The 21,889-nt window shown below is 41.5% G+C and overlaps 1 protein-coding gene across 2 annotated transcripts in view; it reads right to left on the bottom strand.

Annotated features, from left to right (window-relative positions):
- The window catches only part of LOC133511222 (receptor-type tyrosine-protein phosphatase N2-like), a 115,186-nt gene that overhangs the window by 38,740 nt on the left and 54,557 nt on the right, over positions 1-21,889 (bottom strand). For both annotated transcript variants that reach the window (XM_061839947.1, XM_061839946.1), the window contains exon 13: positions 5,198-5,410. In XM_061839947.1, the coding sequence (XP_061695931.1) occupies positions 5,198-5,410 (213 nt within the window). The remainder of the gene's footprint in view (positions 1-5,197; positions 5,411-21,889) is intronic.

The raw sequence follows: 21,889 nt of genomic DNA on the forward strand, positions 1-21,889 counted from the left end.
GAAGCGTATCGAGTAATGGCAGGGGCGTTTACGCAAAGCAGTTAGCGAGGCTTGCTTCTTTTCGGGGAGGAGCCAGAAGTGATGCCATCTGAAGCCTCACTGAACGGTTGGACTGCCTGACCGGTTCGGAAAATGGTTCAGAATTTGCCGCATGAATTGACAGTAATGTAAAACCTTCATTCAGGCTCCATTCAAAATGTGTTATTTGTAGTCCAGATCATCTTTTGAGTTTGGATTAAAATTATATAATCTACTTGAATCTGAAGAGTGTTTAGTGAGTAGAAGTGAGAGTAAGTAGGCAAGTAAGAAGAGAGTAAGAAGTAACTACCAACTATTAGAGGCTGATAAACTGCATTTGTTTCGCAAAAACTACATTTTGTATCATTTTATTCAAAGGGAAGGTATTTAAGCAGCATGGTGGCGTAGCTGTAGAGCATTGGCCTCACAGTTCTGAGGGCCGGGGTTCAAATCCCGGCCCCGCCTCTGTAGAGTTTGCACGTTCTCCCCGTGCCTACGTGGGTTTTCTCCGGGCACTCCGGTTTCCTCCCACATCCCAAAAACACTAATTGGGGACTCTAAATTGCCCCCAGTTGTGATTATGAGTGCGACTCTTGTCTGTGTCCACATGCCCTGCAATTGGCTGGCAACCAGTCCAGGGTGTACCCCGCCTCCTGCCCAATGACAGTTGGGAGTGACTCTAGAAATCCCGCGACCCTCGTGAGGATAAACGGCTCAGAAAATGGATGGCTGATGGATGAGAAACCTGACATGGCATGAACCACATTCTATGGTGAAAGACAACATGTGACAATGCACCAAGAGTCGCAGACCACCAAGGAACTAAATACAAGCAAAATGACGAGATAACGAGGACACCCAGGCATGACACGAGCTGCTGGTGAGAGCCGAATGGTTGGCACATGGGTTGACGAGAACAGGTGCAAACAAAAACATGACAAGATATTCACATAGGTGCATGCCCATGAGTGGGTGTCCATGTGTGTGTTTAGGCATCGCAATGTGGTAACATTTTGGATTCCACCCAGAAACACGGATGTCATGCTAACACCTATGAGCTGGTCTATCAAATGTGTAAGTTCAACAAAGACAACCAAGGTTCCCCCAAAGACAACGTGGACATGGATAGCAGCGAAAGTGCACTCAGTCCAAGCTGTTGTTTTTGTGCACTTGTGTATGTGCGCGTGTTTGCATGGCGTTATTAGCAGTCCCAATCGTGTTTTAGGCGGGACACGGCCGCTACAATGTGACTTGAGCTGCTGGATCGTGTTACAACAAGCCCCACTGCTTTTCGTAGCTTGCCGTTCCTGCAATGCAGGATCCAATCATGTTGCAGCAAAGTGTGTCCTGTCTAGAACACAAATGGGATTCTTAATACATGTTGAGACCTTAGACTGCACCCCTGTGATGGTTTTGCAGTTGAGAGATGTTTCTGATGCTATATCTCTTGGTATATACTCGAGTATTTTGTGGATATTGACACCATAAAATAATGAGGATTGCTATTGGAGCTCTGTCATATTTGCTGTGGGTTTAACATGATCATTACTACAGTACGTTAGGGCTTCGCGAATAAAGTAGGTTATAGGATTAGCAAAAATATGTAGTGCCCGTAGGGTTATTATAATTGTACCCCCCTCCCCATGAATTTTACATGCCCCCTTTAAGTCTGAGGTCTGCCCCGATGGGGCTGCTCGTACGTTTAGATTTGATTGTTTACAAAATGGATGTACATTCACTTGTGCACTTAACAATAAAAACGTTTAATTTTATATTTTATACAGTTGTATTTTATATATTACTATATTTATTTAACAATGTTATGAAACAATGAAAAATCAGATTTCACATTTTATGTGGTGCATTTGCATTATGTCTTGCAGGAAGGACTATCTGTAGTGTTTTTGTGCCTCCAAAGTATTTTTGTCTCAGTGTCGTTCTGCCATTGTACTGGAGTAGCTCCAATGACCAGAGAGACTTTCCTTGTGTTGTTTTGACATACTTGGCAAATAAAGACGACTCTGATTCTAACCAATGCGCAATCTGGATCTGATACGTATAAAACTTGCTTCGACGTGACAGCTACTTATTCAGCCTAGAATGTGCTCATTTTGTTTCGAAAAAAAAACCAAGGATTTGAACTGTTTACTTTACATCGCTGACAATTGTGCTATCTGGATCAGATCTGAATAAAATTCACTTTTATATTCATAGATTTTTTAAGATATGGCCAAATCTGAACTTAAAACAAATAATATGAACATGCTGTGTTGCCATGAAAACTTGCGAGCATTGACAGTAACACGCGTGTGCGCCCCGATGACCTCCTTTCACCAATAAGGAAATGCCACTCGGCCACCCTCCTGTGTGATCACAGTGCCAGGCAATCCCCCCGGCAACCTAAAAAGGGAACAATCGCCGTGTGCCACCCTAATTAGGGCCAGCCAGCCAGCACCTCTGAACGAGAGAGGACGTGTCATGACATGGAACTTATTCACGTGGAGACAGTAACATGTACGGCATCAAGTGTACTGTGTAAGAAGTAGGTAAACACTAATGAAGAAGGAAGAGAGGAAAGAAAGGAAGGTGGTGGCAAGGGTGGGAGAGAAGGGGGGGGGATGATTGCAAGAAAGGAAGGGAGGAAAAATGATGAATGGAAAAAAAGGAAACAAGCAAGGTCTGAAAGAAGAACAATGCATAGAAGGATGGAAAGTGGGACAGAGGAAGGGTGGTGGGAAAGTAAAAAAGAGAGCTTAAAAGGAAGGAAGGCAAGAGAGGTGGCATGAAAGGAAAGAAGAAAAAATGGAACGATAGGGAGGAATAACAGAAGGATTGAAGAGAATAAGGGAGGATCGTGATAATGTTGGGATGACAGGAAGGAATAAAATAAGGCAGGAACGATGCAAGGAAGGAAGGTTCTCTGAAAGGAAAGAAAGATGCTAGCATGAAAGGAAGGAAGAAAACAAAGAATGAGGGAGGAAGGTAAAATGAATAAAAGACTAAAAGGTAGGTATGAAACAAAGGATGGATGGAATACAGAGTAAGGGTGGAAGGAAATGGAGAAATTTAGGAAGGAAGGACGGATGAAAGAAAAGGAAGGTTACAAGGTTGTATGAAAGGAAAGAATGGAAGAGGGTAGGAAAGAAAGGAGGAAGGAAGAATGTAGGAAACTTGGATGGAGGAAAGACAGAAGAAAAGGATACAATGAAAAGAAGGTAGTTAACAAGGATGTATAAAAGGAAAGGAGGAGGGAAGAAAAGAATGACGCAAGCAAAGTGGGAAGGAAGTAAAGGAAAAGAAAGAAGGTAGGAAGGGGCTCACAAACAAAACAATGCTCAGACTAGAAATCCTCACCTTGGTTTGAAACCCAACTTCAAAATGACCAAAATGAAAGTAAATGTAAAAAAATGTCATTATAATAAATGAGCGCATTGTCGCATCAAACCAGCAATCGCAAATATCTTATTGGTGTGGGCCAATCCCACATGGATGCATGCTGGCGTTGCAAGGCGTGATTGACGTGTCAGGTGACCTCTTATGATTGGCGTGAATGGAATTGGACACACATACACACTCGTGAGAAACTGGTTCAGTGTGTGTGAGAGGAGCAGACACATGCAGCAGGTGACAAAAGCGCCAGAGCCCACAAGACGCAGACATCTGTCAACATCCAATAAAGCCAACGAGTAAGTTGTCGCATGAAGATTTTCGGTGGTCTTTTCAAGTGCGCTTCCTGTACACTGGCTGTTCCCGCACCCCTCTGGTATGGCTGCAGTTCAAGCGCACCTCCAAAATGCTCAACTACTAATCCATGCCACCTGAACACTCAGGCCCAAGTGAAGAATTTGTGCGATATGTGGTCTGAATCCAAACACCTAACCTTTTCACGTCAAGTCTTGCGCACTTCCTTCATGCTCAGGGTTTAGGTTCACCTCGTAATCATTTATGGTGGAGCTACGGAGAACTACAGCGGGCTAACTCAATTTTGTCACTGTGTAGGTAAAGTGCAGAAACTAAAAGAAAAGAGGTCTAAATCCTTAATTCTCAGCCTGTGTGCCGGTGGAAATGATCAAATATTACGTAATGGCAAAAATGTATTTTTACCAAGAAATAATATCTCTTTATTCGTGTGTTAATGCCAGAAGGGCACAGTGATGGATAAAATGCTTTTCTCTTCCTTTTTCAGGAAATAATGTATCCACTTTTGGTGACATTTTTGTTTGTTGCTGTGCCATGAGATTTTGCAATTTGTCCGTAAAGGTTGGAAATCACTGGTCTAAATAAAGGTTTAGTTTCAAATTTGACATATTGGGACAGTCCATTGATGCACTCAGCACTTTTCCAAATTGAATTTATTTGTAGAACACTGGGCCAACATCCCAGAAAGTGAGCTGCAGAAATGAATAAAAGCCTGATGTGGAATACTTTCGCTTGGGTGAATTGTATTTGCGGCACGGTGGATCAGCTAGTAAAGTGATGGCCTCACAGTTCTGAGGACCGTGGTTTAATCCCGGCCCCGGCTGTGTGGAGTTTGCATGTTCTCCTCGTGCCTGCATGGGTTTCCTACGGGCACTCCGGTTTCCTCCCACAACCCAAAAACATGCAACATTAATCGGACACTCTAAATTGCCCTTAGGTGTGATTGTGAGTGCAGCTGTTTGTCTCGATGTGCCCCGCGATTGGCTGGCAACCAGTTCAGGGTGTAACCCGCCTCCTGCCCGTTGCCAGCTGGCATAGACTCCAGAACTCCCCGCGACCCTCGTGAGGATAAGCAACAAAGAAAATGGCTGGATGGATGGATGAATTGTATTTTTCCCTTTTCATGAAATAGTTATAGAATTGACAGATGCTTGTAGTCTTTTCTAACTCCAGATGGTCTCTTTTCTTTCCGACAATATAATTCTGACCTTTATCAAAACTATGAAACTGAAGATGACAATATGTCAATCATGGCTAAAAGTGCAAGCAGTATGAGCTGCATCCAAAATCATTATAATGTATTTGGCACCATACAAAAATCCTCAGAACACAACCATTTCGTTTCAAAAAAAGAAAGGAGAGAATGGAGGATGAATGAAGGAATGAAAAAAATAAAAAACAAACAAAAGAAGGCTCCCAAATACCAGCTGCTCCCATGCACCCCCAAAAACTGTGGCGCACCTCCTCTTTTGGCCTATACCTGGTATGTGGCTGTGGCATCTTGCGCTGGGTCTGCTCCCAAGTTGGTGAGTTTCTCCTTGAGTTTGTGGTGCGACCGGTGCCGGAGGCAATAGACCACGCTGGACGCCAGCAGCACCCCCACGATGCACAAGATAGACGCCACGGTCAGGGCCAGGAACTTGGTGGACTCAGCCTGGCTATACTTCCCCGGTATCGCCGAAATTTCGCTGCCCTGGAACACCACACAAATAGATACACTGTCAGGCAGATGCGCTAACCCATCATCCACTGTGAACTAGAACTGGTTAACTCCATTTTGCCCAGATTCAATTAAATATGAATGAAATGAAAAATAGTACAGGCAGTTCTTTATTGCACTTTGAACTTTTCCTGAATCACCACTGAAACACCGATGCACGTTTATTTCTTTTCTCTCAGGCGACCTTGATGATCACACCAAATTAAAGATGGCAGTACTTAAAATTGTTAGGAAAAGTTCAGGGAATATGATCTAAGTCCAAAATGCCCCAAAATATCGCAAATATTCATTTTAAGACAACAATAAGGAACACGCTATGAGCAGAAAGAGGGTCCCATTGAGCCGACGGCGTATAATAATGGCCCCGCATGCCATTTTACCTGACGCCGGCTAAAAATATGTGCAATAATTATGTGCTGCAATCATGCAGGGACAAATTGCAGACCTCCTGAAGAATAATCATCCCCCAAAAAACATCCCTGAAAAAACGATAATCATCACAAACAAGACTAAAATCCACCCTTCTACCCCCCCCTCCCCCCCCCCCTTATTCTTACTTGAGTGGTTTGTCTTATCTTTTAAGCTTTTCACGTACAAATGCAATGGATTGATACAACTCTTTATACTTAAGTGACTCCAAATATAGATATAGAACACATTGGTAACTGACTCAAGAGTAACAAAAATTAGACATATAGATCAGATAGATATGGTAGTTCAATATAATTTAAGACTAAAACTGAACCTAGATAGATGCAGCATTTGACCGTGAACGCTCTCCAAACATAGATGCAGAAGTTCAAAATAGCCAAACTCAAAAATGTAGAAAAAGAACAGATAAATAGTAATTCATCAGAGAGTAACTCAAATCTGCCTCACTAGCACAGAATAACTTCAAATGCAGATCTAGAAAAATGGGGAAATTTATTACACAGTAAAACTTGGTAAAACATTAACGATATAGAATAGATACAACCATTCATTGCAAATCAACTCAAAATATAAAGAATGCATAAATTCGGCACTTCAACATGGACTAACTTAAAAATGTAGATTCTGAACAGAGTAATTAGTTAAAGATTATCTTAAAATATAGAAAAGTAACAAATACCTAGTCAAACACAGACTACTTCAAAACATAGATATAGATAACATTGTGAAGTTCAACATAGTCTCGGCTCTTTCACCATATAAATATAGCAGATACACAACACATAAATTGGAGTTTGCAGTTTTTAGCCACACTTCACTTGCTGGGTCTATGCTCTAGTGTGACAATAGACACAACATGTGGACAGTAAATACTTTGAGACATGAAAGCATACTATGGAGCAGGGGTCACCAACGTGGTGCCCGCAGGCGAATGGTAGCCTGCGAGGACCATATAAGGCACCTGCGAGATATGTTCTAAAAATACCATAGGCCACAAATTGTTACTACTATTTGTGCTTTAAATTCTGAATCTGACTTGCTTATGTGAATTAAAATTTTTAAATACCTGTAATGTCATTTACTACAATAAATTAAAACAAAAATATTTTATGTACAAGTCTGAAATTTGCCCCAAACAGGTCACGTAGCACTTCATACGATCGGTGCTCACGAAGTAGTAATCAGCCTCAAAAACGTTCCTGAACCCTAATATGGAGTGTCGCTTAGCCCTTTGCAATTTCAGGGCAAAAGGGAAGAACCTCTTGGATTGTCAGCTTGCTTTGATTTGGATTGTTTGATAGGGCCTACTAAAGGGAAGTAGCTGGAAGAGGTGCTGACCAGGATGTGGAGGGGCCAAGAGGATTTTGAAAGCTCTTGTCTTACTTCTGGCAGCGTGCAAGTCCTAAGGTGTGGGTTGGGGCTACTGACTATTTTATCAGCAATTAATTAATTATAGACTACCTCAAAAATATAGGACATATTGGTGAGTTCAATATGGACGAACTAAAAAACAAATAACAAAGGTATCGAATAGATTGATGTAGTTGACAAACTCAATGCCAAAACAGTAAAAATGTATCTATGGAACAGATAAAAACAGATAGTTTCTAATAGACTAAATCAATGCATGAGGGTAAAAATATAGATGTGGAAGCAACAGAAATAGCTCCAGGCTAGTTTTTCTTATATTACTGTTTCAAAACACATCTTGGGAAATGTTTTCCTGCCACGTTCAATAGAAACAATCAAGTGTTGTACATAGATTATGATAAATAAATATCGAGTGACTGCACAATTCCTGTCTCGCAGTGTGACTCACTACATCACACTGGATGTGACCAACCCCCCTCCCTAAACCTACACAGGTAGATTGTAGGAAATTGTCACAGAAAGGCAGGAGGATGGAGGGTAGAATGAAGGTTGTTTTTATTTTTATCTTGGGGGTGGTTCACTTGATGGTGGGGGTCACAGAGACTAGGTGGGGGGAGGAAGAGAGCAGGGTTGCATACAACCTGCCTGCCGATTCCCCCGCTGCCCTACTGTCAACCCCTGGGAGATTTAGCCTGCATGCAGATTGTTCAGGAATTCCAGGAGGGTGGGAGGGGCTGAAAGAGAGCCCACCTCCACCACCACCATGCATGTCCATCACCACTATATCACCCCCCCCCCCAACAAAAAAACAATGACATTCAGTCAATTCATTGCTGCTGTATTCAACAACTGATAAAGCGCCTGGAGAATGACCCACCAGGGGAATGACAGTTGTGAATACACCTATGTATGAATGTGTGTGGTGGTGGTGGGGGTTTATGGCGGGACGGGGTGTGCTGGGAAAGGTGGGCAATGTGGATTGTGGGGTACTGTACAAGCACCATGGTCGCAATTTGCTGACGAATACTGCTTTTTACTAAAACTTGCAGGACACAAAGGAAATGAGCTAGGAAGGAAGGAAGGAAGGAAAGAAGGAAGATGAACCTAAATTTCAAGGATAAGCGGCAAAGAGAATGGATGGATGGATAATGCCATTCTGGGGGGGATCACAACTGACAGCAGTTTAGACTTTCTGCATGAAATTTTGTGGCCAGGCCTAATAGACAAGTCTCAAGGCCCCATGTTCAAAATTGAAAACTGTCGGTTTGCACTCAGTCACAACCCCTGAAAAGTAAAACAAAAACAAAAAACAACAACTCCTGATACCACATTCTCTTATTGACATGACGTCTATCGCGGCATGATGCACTAAAAAAAAAGTCTCAAAAGACTCAGGACCCAGGTAGAACAGGAAGCCATCAATCTTGGTTTGAACATTTTGGGGTTCATGGCTACTTTAACAAACTACCAAACTCCTATGATCTAACATCATGTATCAATTGGCATGAACCAGCGGCACGGGGACGGACCCAAATGCAGGACTCCAAGACACGGACATGATATTAAGAGTGGTCCGATGACTATGAGGCAAAACTTGAGAACGTGAACAAAAACAAGACTAGCTTTTATGGCTCAGTCATGCTGTAACTATGGGAAGCACTACAACAACCCTGGCGTACTCACACACTATAACACAACGCAACAAACTGGCAAATGCCGATGACACATTTACCACCTACTGTAAGTACCTGGTCAATTAGAGTCCCGAATGCAACACAGCTGTGACCGCTGTCAGAGGTGGCACCACCCGGAGCAGTGGCCCGGCCACGCCCCTAACAGCAGCAGCTAGGCCATACTCATGACATCAAGGAGTCAGTGTGGAGCTATTGAGTGAGGGGGCTGGAGGGGGGGTCCGGCTGCAGCTCGCCCTTACTCTTTATCAGGCCTGTCCACCATGTTTACGTATTGATTCAAACCCACAAAACCAGCAACTTCATCAAATTTGCTTGTGCCGGTTAATTGGAGTGGAGGTGAAAGGAGCTTTTGGAGGATGTGGGTGTGGAGGAGAGGGGGGGGGTGTTTATGAATTGGAATAACGAGCGCCTGCGTTGCAGCTGCTGCACTGGCTGTCAATCAAACGTGCGTGTCAATCATTCTGCTCAAACTCTCGCTCAAGGGAATAATCATTCCATACAGAAAGAAATACAGATTCTTGGATTTTCACATTGTACAATGGAGATACGTGACAGCATAAATGGACCCGCTCCGAGGGCCATCTGGATGCAAAACAAAAAAAAAATCCAGTTTGTTTTCAGGATCAAATGAGGAGTGAGAAGAGTGGAGGATGAAAAGGGGCAAACAAAAGGGGGGAAAAAAAAGAAGCAGAGTGGTACGATCCTCCATTGTCCATCTGCTCCCGCCAACGCCGTTGCGCTGGCACATGCGCGCACACACAAACTTGTAAAATTGAATCACACTTCAGCATCAAATTATTGATCACTTTTTATCCATTTCTATTATTTTATTGTTTCATTGAGCATAATCACATTTTTTCCCCAATCATGTTCACTCAAGGAATCATATTTCTCTTGGATGAGTCTTGAAATCAAAATTTCATCATGTTCCAGCATCCATCTAAAATTTCTATTACTAAATTAAATTACTCTCCTGTTTCAACATCCAACAATCATATTTCAGCATCAAACTCAAATTACCGTCGTGTTTCAGAAAAAATTAAAACTATCAAATGTTTCTTCTCCAACAACAAACAAATTTCAAGCATGTTTCACCATCAAACAATCACATTCCTTGCATGTTTCACCATCCAACTCTCTCAAATGTTTTCGAGTTTTAGCCCAAACCAAATTTCTAGCATGTTTCAGGATCCAATTTCTCTCATTACACAATAAACTAAGTTAAATTTCTTACCTGTTTCAGCAGCAAAAAAATCTTAGCATGCTTCTGCGAGAAGCTGAAATATTTCTCTTTGTTAAAAAAAAATTGGCGGCAGCACGGGTACCTCAGCTGTAAAGTGTTGGCCTCCTAGCTCCAAGGACCTGGGTTCAATGCCGGCCCTGCCTGTGTGGAGTTTGCATGTTCTCCCTGTGCCTACGTCATTTTTTTTCCCGGCACTCCGGTTTCCTCCCACATCCCAAAAACATGCAACATTAATTGGACACTCTAAATTGCCCCTAGGTGTGATTGTAAGTGTGGCTGTTTGTCTCTTTGTCTATGTGCCCTGCGGTTAGCTGGTAACCAGTTCAGGGTGTGCCCCCCCTCCTGCCCGTTGACAACTGGGATAGGCTCCAGCACTCCCGTGACCCTTGTGAGCATAAGCGGCAAAGAAAATGGATGGATGGATGGATGGATGGATGGATGGAAAAAAATGGCATTAAATGAATTCTGAAAGTAGGATTACCTCAATTGAAACTCGGTCAATCAGTCCAATAAAACCAGTATATTTTTTGTGTGTGTGTGTGTGTGTGTGTGGTGTGTGTGTGTGTGTGTGTGTGTGTGTGTGTGTGTGTGTGTGTGTGAGCGTGCATGTCTGTGCGCATGTGTGCACGTGTGTGGGTAGAAAAAAAAAGACAGATGGATTTGTGAGGCTTTTTACTTATTCAAGTCGGGTGAAAAAGTCAAAGGGTGAACTGCTGCGGCTGGTTATTGTCATCTGTGGTGATCGCATCTGGAGAGAGGCACACACACACATGCACTGAGAAGCTGATCAGTAACCACAGCTCAACAGGTTTGATTCCCCTGACCATCACGGGTGAATGCTGAAAGCGACAAACCATAGCAAACATCGATCGTTTTAGTGACATTTCTATCATGTTAGGACATCGAACCTTTAGTCCGTACTAAGTTTATGCATCGAATAAATTTTTTCAATTGCAGGTCAGAATATACTAAACATCTATCAGGCTTCACCAGCAAACTACTTGACTTCCTTCTGCTCTTTTTAATGAAGCGCGTCAAACTTTGGTTATGTCTCATCAGCAAACATCATCTGCTGTGTCAGGAACGAAAATACAATTAAATCTGACCTTGTTCATGTACAACACTTTTATTATTTTCACCCACAGCAAACAATATAAAACTTCTGCCAAGTCAGGAGCAGCCAAACGTGTCATTTTCAATGCATTTCAAAATCAGTTTCTAGCGTCGCTGCCACACAGAATCCAATTATCTTGTGTTTTAGCTTCAAACTCAAATTTTGAAATTAACATTATACAGCATCTGACACCAAAGAACTAATTTCTACCACCTTTCAGTAGCCAAAAGCATAAATTTCAGTCACGTCTCAACAATAAAGATGGAATTTTCAATCAATTTTTGGGGATAAAATTTATATCATTCAGCACCTCGCTAAACTGTTCTCGTGTCAACCTATTAAATTTCGATCATGTCTCACCATTCAACTCGTTTCAGCAAAAGTAATTTTTATCATACTTCCAAGATCAAACGCTGAAATTCTACCATGCGATGTTTGGGGTGGGGGGTGATTATTTTTCTCATTTTAGCTATGAACACTTTTTTTAAACATGTTTCAGGTTAAATATCAAATTTTGTTTGACTACAAATTTATGGAAATTTCTCTCAAGCCTCAACATCAAACTTACATTTTGATTTGTTAGGATTTAACTCCCAGTTCTATTAAGTTTCAGCACTAAATGCAAATGTGTCTCATGTCTCAGCCTCATTCTCCAACACGCAACAATTTCATTTCTAACACGCTGAAAGTGTCCGACTCAAACTTCTTCCTAGTTTTAGCACCAAAAATAATTGAATTAATGTTTCCTATAATGACCTATTTGTTATCCTTCAGCCCCAGTCGATTTCAACCATTCCTCAGTATCAAAAATGGAAAATGTAATCATATATATCAATAATTGCATTTCTAATATATTTGAGACCCAAGATTTTTTTGGCTCTTGGCCACAAACTCATATTTCTATCATGCTTAAGCATCAAATAATACCATTTCTATCATATATTAGCAGCTAAGTCATGTATCGATCATGTTTTGGCATCCAATAACAAAATTTAGATCACTTTTCTATTATACTTCAGTCTCATTCAATATTTCTAGCACGTTACAGTAACACACAATGATATGTATACCATGTTTTAGCCGAAAAAAATTCAAATGCTCTCACGTTTCCACATCAAACAACTTCTACTACCCACATTTGAAGCATGTTTCAGTATTGAAAAATAAATAAATCTCATCTCCACCAAGTATCAACACTAAATTGAATTTTTAAAACCATGTTTCAGGATCACACATTCTTAAATTTCAATCATACATTTCAGCGTCAAAATAAAATATATACCTTGGCTCAGCCGTAAACATGCATTTCTATTCTTTCATTATTAACCTGAAAAATATATATTGTTGCACATCATGTTTCAGCAACAAACAATTCAATCATACTTCAGCATGAAGCAATCAAATTGATATCATGTGTTAGGTGCAAATTCACATTTCTATCCTGTTTCACTAGCAAATAATGAAAATCATGTTTTAGCCCAAAAAAAAATATTCTCTCCATGTTTCAGCATCAGCTAACATTAAAACTTTTACAGATCACGTCTTTCCTGTAGGCATTAAAAAAAACTAATCTCTGACCAGCCCCAGTACCAACTAAAAATTTCAAGCAAGCTTCAGCAACAAATTAATTCATATCACGTTTTAGCCCCCCACCCACCTCAAAAAAAAAAATCCAATTCTGTTTCAGCATTTGCCAACACAAAACTTACTCCCTTTCAATTTTTCCGCGTAAATGTGGCAAATAAACTGCATCAAGGTAGCAATTGACTTTGACAAATGCAACCTGAAATATAATTTGAAACATTACCAGGATGCAGCGATATTTCCCATGGTGCCGGTCGGCGAGTAGCTGAGAGGAAGCTGCTCGCCTCTCACCTCCTCCTCATCTTCCTCCTCCTCATCATCCTTTTTTCCCCGGCACATCCGTTACGGCAGGCGGAGCAATTTTTTTTTCCCTCTCCGATTTCCCTGAATGCATCGAGGATGAGGAGAGACCAACTGACGAAGGGTCCATAGCAGAGCCTTTCTTCACTACAAAGTGCACTAGGGTGGGGGTCCTCCTTTTATTGGTTGCCCCCCCAAGCCTTTTGCCGCCCTCCAATCCCTGCCTGTCTCCCGCACGTGTCGCCCCCACCTCCTGTCGTCATGGTGACAGCTCCACATGTTGCCGACAGGAGGAGGAGGAGGAGGAGGAGGATGAAGAAGTGGAAGAGGTGAGAAGGAGCGGGAATCGTTTTGACTGTCATCGTGGTTCTGAAGTGCATTTCAGCGGGAACGGAGAAACGCAATGCCAGAATGAAAAAAAAGTAGTTTTTTTGGACTTCTTAATGGTGTCTCAATACTAAAAACGTTTCATCCCCATGTGTATTCAGGTTTTACTTCCTGTATTGTGCACTTTTTTCCCCACTTCACTTCTCATAGGTGCCCCAAAATGTGTTCACATCTTCCTTTTATGGAACTAATAAAGTAATAACGTAATCTTGTCCATACACAATATTTATCACCACTTTTTATCATTCGTCTGCATTTTCTTTACTTTCCGTTTGTGGTATTCCAACACTTATCCAAAAACCTTTTTTTCTTCACATTTTGTTCAAATGTATGTCATTGTATGTGTTTCAACACTTTCTTCGAGTGTCCCAATACTTTTACCTTTGAATTTCCTCGAGTGTGAGTGCCAATACTTTTGTCCAAACTCCACTTTTTCACTTCTTCTACTAGTCCCAATGCTTTTGTGCACATTTTCCGCTACCGGTATCATGATATTTTGTGGTTTTTTTATTTTCTTCATTTTTTGCTGTCCCAATAGTTTCATCCAGAACTTTCAGATACTTTCATCTTAAAACTCCACATTTTCTTTTTTGTCCTTGTTACTTCCTGTACACACCTCAATACTTTAATGCAAATTTTCTTCAGGTGCCCCTTTTGCAATTGTCCCAATATTTTTGACCAAGGTCAACATTCTTATTCATACTTTTCACTTCCCAAAGGTGTCCTGTCCTAATACATCTGCCCACAATGTACAGTATATTGATTTTCTATAGGTGTTCCACTACTTTTGTCCAGGTATGAGGCGTGTCTAAATATTTATCCGCTTTTTTCGGCATTTTTGTCCCTTTTGCTATTTATACTTTTAAATATGACATAAACACTCATATTCAAGGGGACACAAGCGCACGTAGACACACGCACACACCAATCAACAATGGGAGTGTAACGAATTCTTCGCGAGGGATACAACAAAAGAGAGGCATCTGACAAGTGTGTGTGTTTGTGTGCGTGTGTGGGCGTGTGTGTGTGTGGGGGGGGGGGTGCGTGCGTGTGTATACTGTAGGGCTTAGAAAGGAGACCAAAGAGCGGTGAAGCTGCCTGATGCAGATGACAAGCTCCTTCCTGAAGTGTGTGTGTATGCATGTGTAGGGGGGCCTTCAGTTTATCTTTCTATTCAATCCCCTGCCCCTCCAAAAGCAAAACCAATCCAGAGACACCCCCCCCCACACACACACACACACCTCCTTTTGTGTCCCTTAGTGACAGCTGGAGGTGGCAGCCACTCAAGGCACTGCACCGCATAAGTGTGTGTGTGTTGTGTACATGCGCCCGCAAGTGTATGAGAGATCTCACTAATTCTCCCCTCGACCCCCACAAGGGTCACAGCTCTGAACAGGGAGCGGACGAGGGAACTTTGAGCGGCAATCTTTAATTTGCCTTCAAGCGTATTTACAGTAACACAACTCTATTAAGACTATAAAACAGCTTTGTTAAGACAAACACAACTCAAAGAATACAACACAACTCTCTGTTAGGACTGTAACACAACGTAAGAGTGTAACACAACTCTACAAAGTTTGTTATATAACTTTGTTAAGGCTGCCATACAACACATAGTATTAAGACTACAACTGCACAATTTAAGAATGTAATCTGGTTAGGAAGCCCCACGAAGGCCTCCGTGGTTAGGTGTTCGAGTCATGTCCCACCGGGAGGAGGCCCTGAGGACGACCTAGGACACACTGGCCTGGGACCACCCCGGGAGGCTGGATAAAGAGAACTCTGGGCATCCTTGCTCAAGCTCCTGTTCCTTTGATGCGATCTCAGCTAACCGGAAGAAAATGGATGGATAGAGGGGTAAAGAGCTGACTTTCCCATGTCCCACTGCATTTCCCAGGTTGCGAAATGCATTCATTGCACAAGTGAGACCTAGATCAGACTACAGGATTTTATACCTGATATTTTGTTCAATTAGCAATTGTGGACTATTTCCCAGATCCGAGCTGACAGATTTTGTCGGGAGAGATAAAACGTCCTATGGGATGACATAATCTATGACCAACGATTTGGCTCTATGACACCAAAGTGAAAAATCAAGCATGTTTGATTTTTTTGTGTATGGTCTGTGCAGTCTGATATGTCCAGGGCAACTTTCCGACAGTGTACCTTGATGTTGACCAACTAGATTGTGTATTGTAACCAATGCATCGGCTCTCGCGGTTGCAATTGTCAATATTTATTCATGAGCACAACCCAATGTTTACTAAAGCTTTAGCGCACGATTCGACAGAACACCGGCATTTTTACACACACCCATTAGTACAAGCACTAGCTTTCTAGGATGCAGGCGATTGTGCTGCCTGCTTGAAAGCCATATCGTATTAAAAGTACATGAACACACCTCAAGCAATACTTGAATGATGTCCTCTCCTGAGCAGCAGTGAAAACCATCACACATTCTTCTTCATGTTGTTCTTATTTTACCCACACAATACTTTGGCACAAGCCATTGTTGTTGTCATCACCGTAGTAACGGGTGTATCCTGTCACGTTGACCAGTGACACGTTTTCTGGTTCCGGCTCTCTGACAGTATTTGCTTTGACAAGATGAAGCCCAGTGATCGTAAAAGACGTATTTGGTGATATCAGAATATGTGTCGTGTAGTGTAGCCAATGTCAGACAGAAATACAGCAAGTTTTTATTGCAGCAATTTGGCATAGAGCAATCGTGAAAGAGAACATTTGTCTCAAAATGTGATTTTGGCCCGCCATTATACAAATATCACGAAAAAAAAATAGCCCCAAGCCTTAAGTTAGTTTCTGATCGCTGCTGTACAGCCAATCCTATGAAATAATGCCATACCAATTAAATATATTTTGGATTCTTCTTATTTGTTGGAAAACAAAAACAAACGACTTTGGCTTGTCAAGTGATTTCTTTAGGAAGGAGAGGAAGCAGAAAGAACGAACGGCTGTGACGTCCACGCTTGAAAACGTGTTACTCTGGTGTTGCATCACTCCCTACCCCCACCTCCACCTCCCCAAAAAAGGTTGAAAGCAAGTTTGTGTCTGATGTCAGTCTAAATTTCCACCTGAATTTGTTAAGGATAAACATCATTCCAAATGTAGGTTATGTTAAGTATGTTTTTGTCTACAAACAAAGAGCTTTTTGTTTTGAAACTTTTATATACAGTATGTGTGATTGAAGATGACGTCCATAGGTGTAATTTTATCATGTCTTTTCCACAAGTTAGTTTCTTCAAACTTCTGAAAGTGGAAAATCATCTTGGCGCAATAACACACTCGAGCTAGATTTTTTCTCTCTCAAGGGCCACATCTTCGTTTTCCTTTCCTTTCGGCTTACATAGGATTTTTAAAATGGACAGATGGGACAGCTCTTTCAGAACTGAGTCTAAAAGGTTTAGATCAACATGTAAAATGTTTGTGGAATAGTAATACAATTTTATTTTAGCTATTTAAGTAAATATTGTTAATTAATAAACCAATCGTCCCTCTCCATATACAGTGAAGAAAGTAAGTATCCATATACAGTGAAGAAAATAAGTGTTTGAACACCCTGCTATGTTGTACGTTCGTCCACTTAGAAATCATGGAGGGGTCTGAAATTTTCATCGTAGGTGCATGTCCACTGTGAGAGAATCTAAAAAGAAAAAAACAAATCACAATGTATACGTTTTTAACGATTTATTTGTGTGATACATCAGCAAATAAGTATTTGAACACCTGTCCATCAGCTAGAATTCTGACCCTCAAAAACCTGTTGTCCACTATTAAAAGTCCATATCCACTCCATGTATTAGCCTGAATCAGATGCACCTGTGTGAGGTCGTTGGCTGCATAAAGACACCTGTCCACCCCATACAATCAGCAAGATTCAAACTTGTAACCTGGCCAAGACCAAAGAGCTGTCCAAAGACACCAGAGACAAACTTGTACAACTCCACATGGCTGGAAAAGGCTACGGAGAAATTGCCAAGCAGCTCGGTGAAAAAAGGTCCACTGCAATCATTAGAAAATGGAAGAAGCTAAACATGACGGTCAATCTCAATCGGAGTGGAGCGCCATCCAAGAGATCACCTCATGGGATCTCAATGATCCTTAGAATGGTGAGGAATTAGCCCAGGACTACACGACAGGACTTGGTCAATGACCTGAAAAGAGCTGGGACCACCATTTCCAAGGTGACTGTTTGTAATACACTAAAACGTTATGATTTGAAATCATGCATGGCACGGAGGTTCCTCAGCTTCAACCATCACATGTCAAGGCCCGTCTTGAGTTTGTTTGCCAATGACCATTTGGGTGACACAGAGGAATTGTGGGAGAAAGCTTTGTGATCAGATGAGACCAAAATGGAACTTTTTGGTCATAATTCCACTAATCATGTTTGAAGGAAGACGAATGATGAGTTCCATCCAAAGAACACCATCCCTACTGTGAAGCATGGGGGTGGTAGCATCATGCTTTGGGGGTGTTTTAATGCACACGGGACAGGACGACTGCACTGTATTAAGGAGATGATGACCCCGGCTGTGTATTGTGAGATTTTAGGGAACAACCTCTTTCCGTCAGTCAGAGCATTGAAGATGGGTCGTGGCTGGGTCTTTCAACATGACAATGACCACACAGCCAGGAAAACCAAGGAGTGGCTCTGTAAGAAGCATATCAACGTTCTGGCGTGGCTTAGCCAGTCTACAGACCTAAACCCAATAGAAAATCTTTGGAGGGAGCTGAAACTCTGTGTTTCTCAGCGACAGCCCAGAAACCTGTCTGATCTAGAGAAGATCTGTGTGGAGGAGTGGGCCAAAATCCCTCCTGAAGTGTGTGCAAACCTGGCGAACAACTACAAGAAAGGTTTGACCTCTGTAATTACAAACAAAGGCTCCTCATGTGTTCAAATACTTATTTGGAGCTGTATCACACATATAAATCGTTAAAAAATACATACATACATCGTGATTTCTGAAGTTTTCTTTTTAGATTATCTCTCTCAAAATGGACATGTACCTACGATAAAAATGTCAGACCGCTCCTTGATTTTTAAGTGGGAGAACTTGCAATATAGCAGGATGTTCAAATACTTATTTTCTTCACTGTAGCAGTGTCAATAGCATGACGTATGACCCACTTAAAAAAAATAACCTAACTGATCTGGCTTTTACAACTACAGACGTACAATAAAGTATACATAGTTACCTAAATTGCTATAGTCTTGCATGGCTGGTTAGAATGAATATTACTGTCATCCCTCCAAAGCTGGCCTCAGATAAAATGGTAACAAACACATAACAAGCACATTCACATAGGAATAGTCCACAATAGATAGCCAGGGACTCAACACGCACACTCGCTAACCAGAGCTAACAACCACCACCTACACTCTCATTCACCGACTCTCACGTCACTGGCCAGGCCTCCCCCTGCCTTTTAAAGTCGCACACATTAAAAGTCACAGACCCTACAGTGATGAACGTGAGCATGGCGACCCCAAGTGGACAAAATAAATACCTGCATTTCACATATTTTCTTTAGGTATTATTAAGTCAGCTGAGACAGGCTGACTGTGTCAGACAGGCTGTGACATAGAACCTTCAGAAGCGCAACGCGGAGGTGCATCATAGGAAATGAAGTCCATTTGCAACTGTGCAGCAGAAAGCCTGGTGGAAGTGAGCCAGGTTGGAAATGTATGAACTCCGCCATGCATCTGCGAAACCAACGTAGCCACTCAAATTTCACACTTGAATTTGACCTAATCTGATCAATGACAATCATGCTAATGCTAATATGCATGCTAAAATGCTAACAGGCCAATTGGGACCATACACACCAACAATTACTGTTTTACGAATTTGATTTTTGTTTTTTTTTATTAATTAACACTATTTATGTAGAGTTAAGTCTGACACCTGTTTTTAAATAATTTTTGGGTACAGAATCCAAAACTAAGTTCAAGTGGAACATAGGAAATATATCCATCCATTCATTTACCAAGCTGCTTACCCTCACAAGTGTTGTGGGAATGCTGGGGCCCATCTCAGCTAACTTCGGCCAAAAGGCAGACGACACTTATATGAACACCAAGATGGAATAGTGAAAACTAAACAAAATTTAAAAAACAGCATAAAATCCATCAATTTTCCAAGGTGCTTATCCTCACGAGGGTCACGAGAGTGCCTATCTGAGATAGTTTCGGTCCAAAGCCAGACCACACCATGAACTGGTAAAACAGTATAACATGACATACATAAAATTTACAACGGTATGCCCATGGTTATAAGGTTGAGAAAAGCCAGCAAACATTCTCTTTATATTAATAAAATTGAGCTGAGTTTGGATTACACTTATAAAGGCAGACAAATTATTATTTTGTGTCATTACTAATAATTGACAATGACAAATTCTTTGTCTATGTCCTTTAAAAGGTGGTGTGTTGTCCTTTAAAATGCGTAGCGGGATAAAACTCAATCAGTATTCATATCTTCGCCCACATCAGGATGAAATGATCACTTGGCTCAAATCTACAATTGTCTATTATCTTTTTTTTCGTCGCCTTTTGGCTTGAAGCGGAGTTGAGTGCGCACACGGTGGAATTGCTTTGGAAGAGAAAAAAATATCGAGCAATCTTTTTCCAGCATTGGTGTTGTGATAAAAGCTGCCAAGGTCAGACCACCTGCGGGAGATTGCGGGCTGTTTGCAGGCAGGAGAGCACTCAGACCTGACGGGCCGACCACGTTTCAAGGATGTGCCATCAAAACATTTCAGCATCAAAGCGCAATTCTATTCTCTTCTCTTCCTGCATAGATGTGGATTGTAAAATGGTGAAAAAAAGGCTCAAAAAAATTATCTGATAATAAATTACAGAATAGATACCTTGTGAACCTACGTTTGGGACTTAGTTCTCAATTTGGTTCGGGACTTGGTACTTTGCTTAGTTTGTGGCTTTAACTTTGTTCTTGATTTGATTCTCTTTTTTTTTATTTGGTATTTGAATTGGTTCTTGATCTGCCGCTTGACTTTGTTCTCGACATGGTCCTTGAATTAGTTATTAACTTGGTTCATGACTTGGTTCTTGACTTATTCTCTAGTATTGATTTCCCTTCCATCCATCCATTTTTCATCCGCTTATCTGAGGTCAGGTCACACGGGCAGTAGCTTTAGCAGGGAAGCCTAGACTTTCCTCTCCACAGCCAATTCCCCCAGCTCTTCCGAGACATACCAGAGCCATCTCATCTGGCTCCTCTCAAGGCAGAGAAGCAGCAGCTCTACTCTGAGCTCCTCCCGGATGACCAATCTTCGCACCCTATCTCTCATATATCTTATGGAAAAAACTCATTTCGGCAGCATTCATCCGGGATCTTCTGCTTTCAGTCACAACCCACAGTTTGTGACCATAAGCGAGAGGAGGAACAAAGATTGGCCGGTAAATAGAAAACTTTGTCTTTCATCTTAGCTCCTTCTTCACCACAATAGACCGATACAAAGTGCCGACACTACACTGATCCGTCGTCGAACTCCCATTCCATTCTTCCTTCACTCGTGAACAAGTCTCCAAATTATTGGAACTCCTCAACTCTTATCCCAAACCTGGAAAGGCCATGCCACTCTTTTCCAACTGAGGATCACAGTCTCAGATTTTCTAATGAATTTTAAAGTTTTTTACAGCAAAAGCATCAACTTGTGAGAGGGAAAGAGAAAGTAAGCCAAGAATTAAGTCAACAGCCCCACATAAATGTTAAAAAACACAAGAACCAAATCAGTGATGATGTCAAGAACCTCATGAACAATCTTCAGAACAGAGTATGGAATCAAATCAGCAACCAAGTCAGCAACAACATCAATAAAGACAATGGGCCTCATTGGCTAACAGTGACTACGCATAGACTTTTGCTTAAATTGTGCATACACACGTTTGACCAACAAAGCTGTGATTTAGCATTATGTTCATGTTTGATTTTGTTTGAACTCTGAAAACAAATTTGGAACACCCTCAGATACACAGAACAATAATTTTCATGAGAATAAATAAAGAATTTGTTAATGAGTTGACTTAATTCCTTACAGGAAAAGGACATTTTTCAGAGAATCAGAATCAGCTTTAATGGCCAAGTATGTAACAACACACAAGGAATTTGTCTCCGCAGCAGGCGCTGCCCTGGTACAACGTTCATGTTCAGTACTGAGAGAAGAATAAAGAAACTAACCAGAACAAAGACATTCATGTCACTTTAAACGGCTTCCTTCGCTCAGCTGTCATTGCACTGGACTATAGAGGTAAACTGCGAACAGGTAAGGGCTCTCTGTATAGA

Source organism: Syngnathoides biaculeatus, chromosome 13 (genome assembly GCF_019802595.1).
Source record: "Syngnathoides biaculeatus isolate LvHL_M chromosome 13, ASM1980259v1, whole genome shotgun sequence".
NCBI classification, from domain to species: Eukaryota; Metazoa; Chordata; class Actinopteri; order Syngnathiformes; family Syngnathidae; genus Syngnathoides; species Syngnathoides biaculeatus.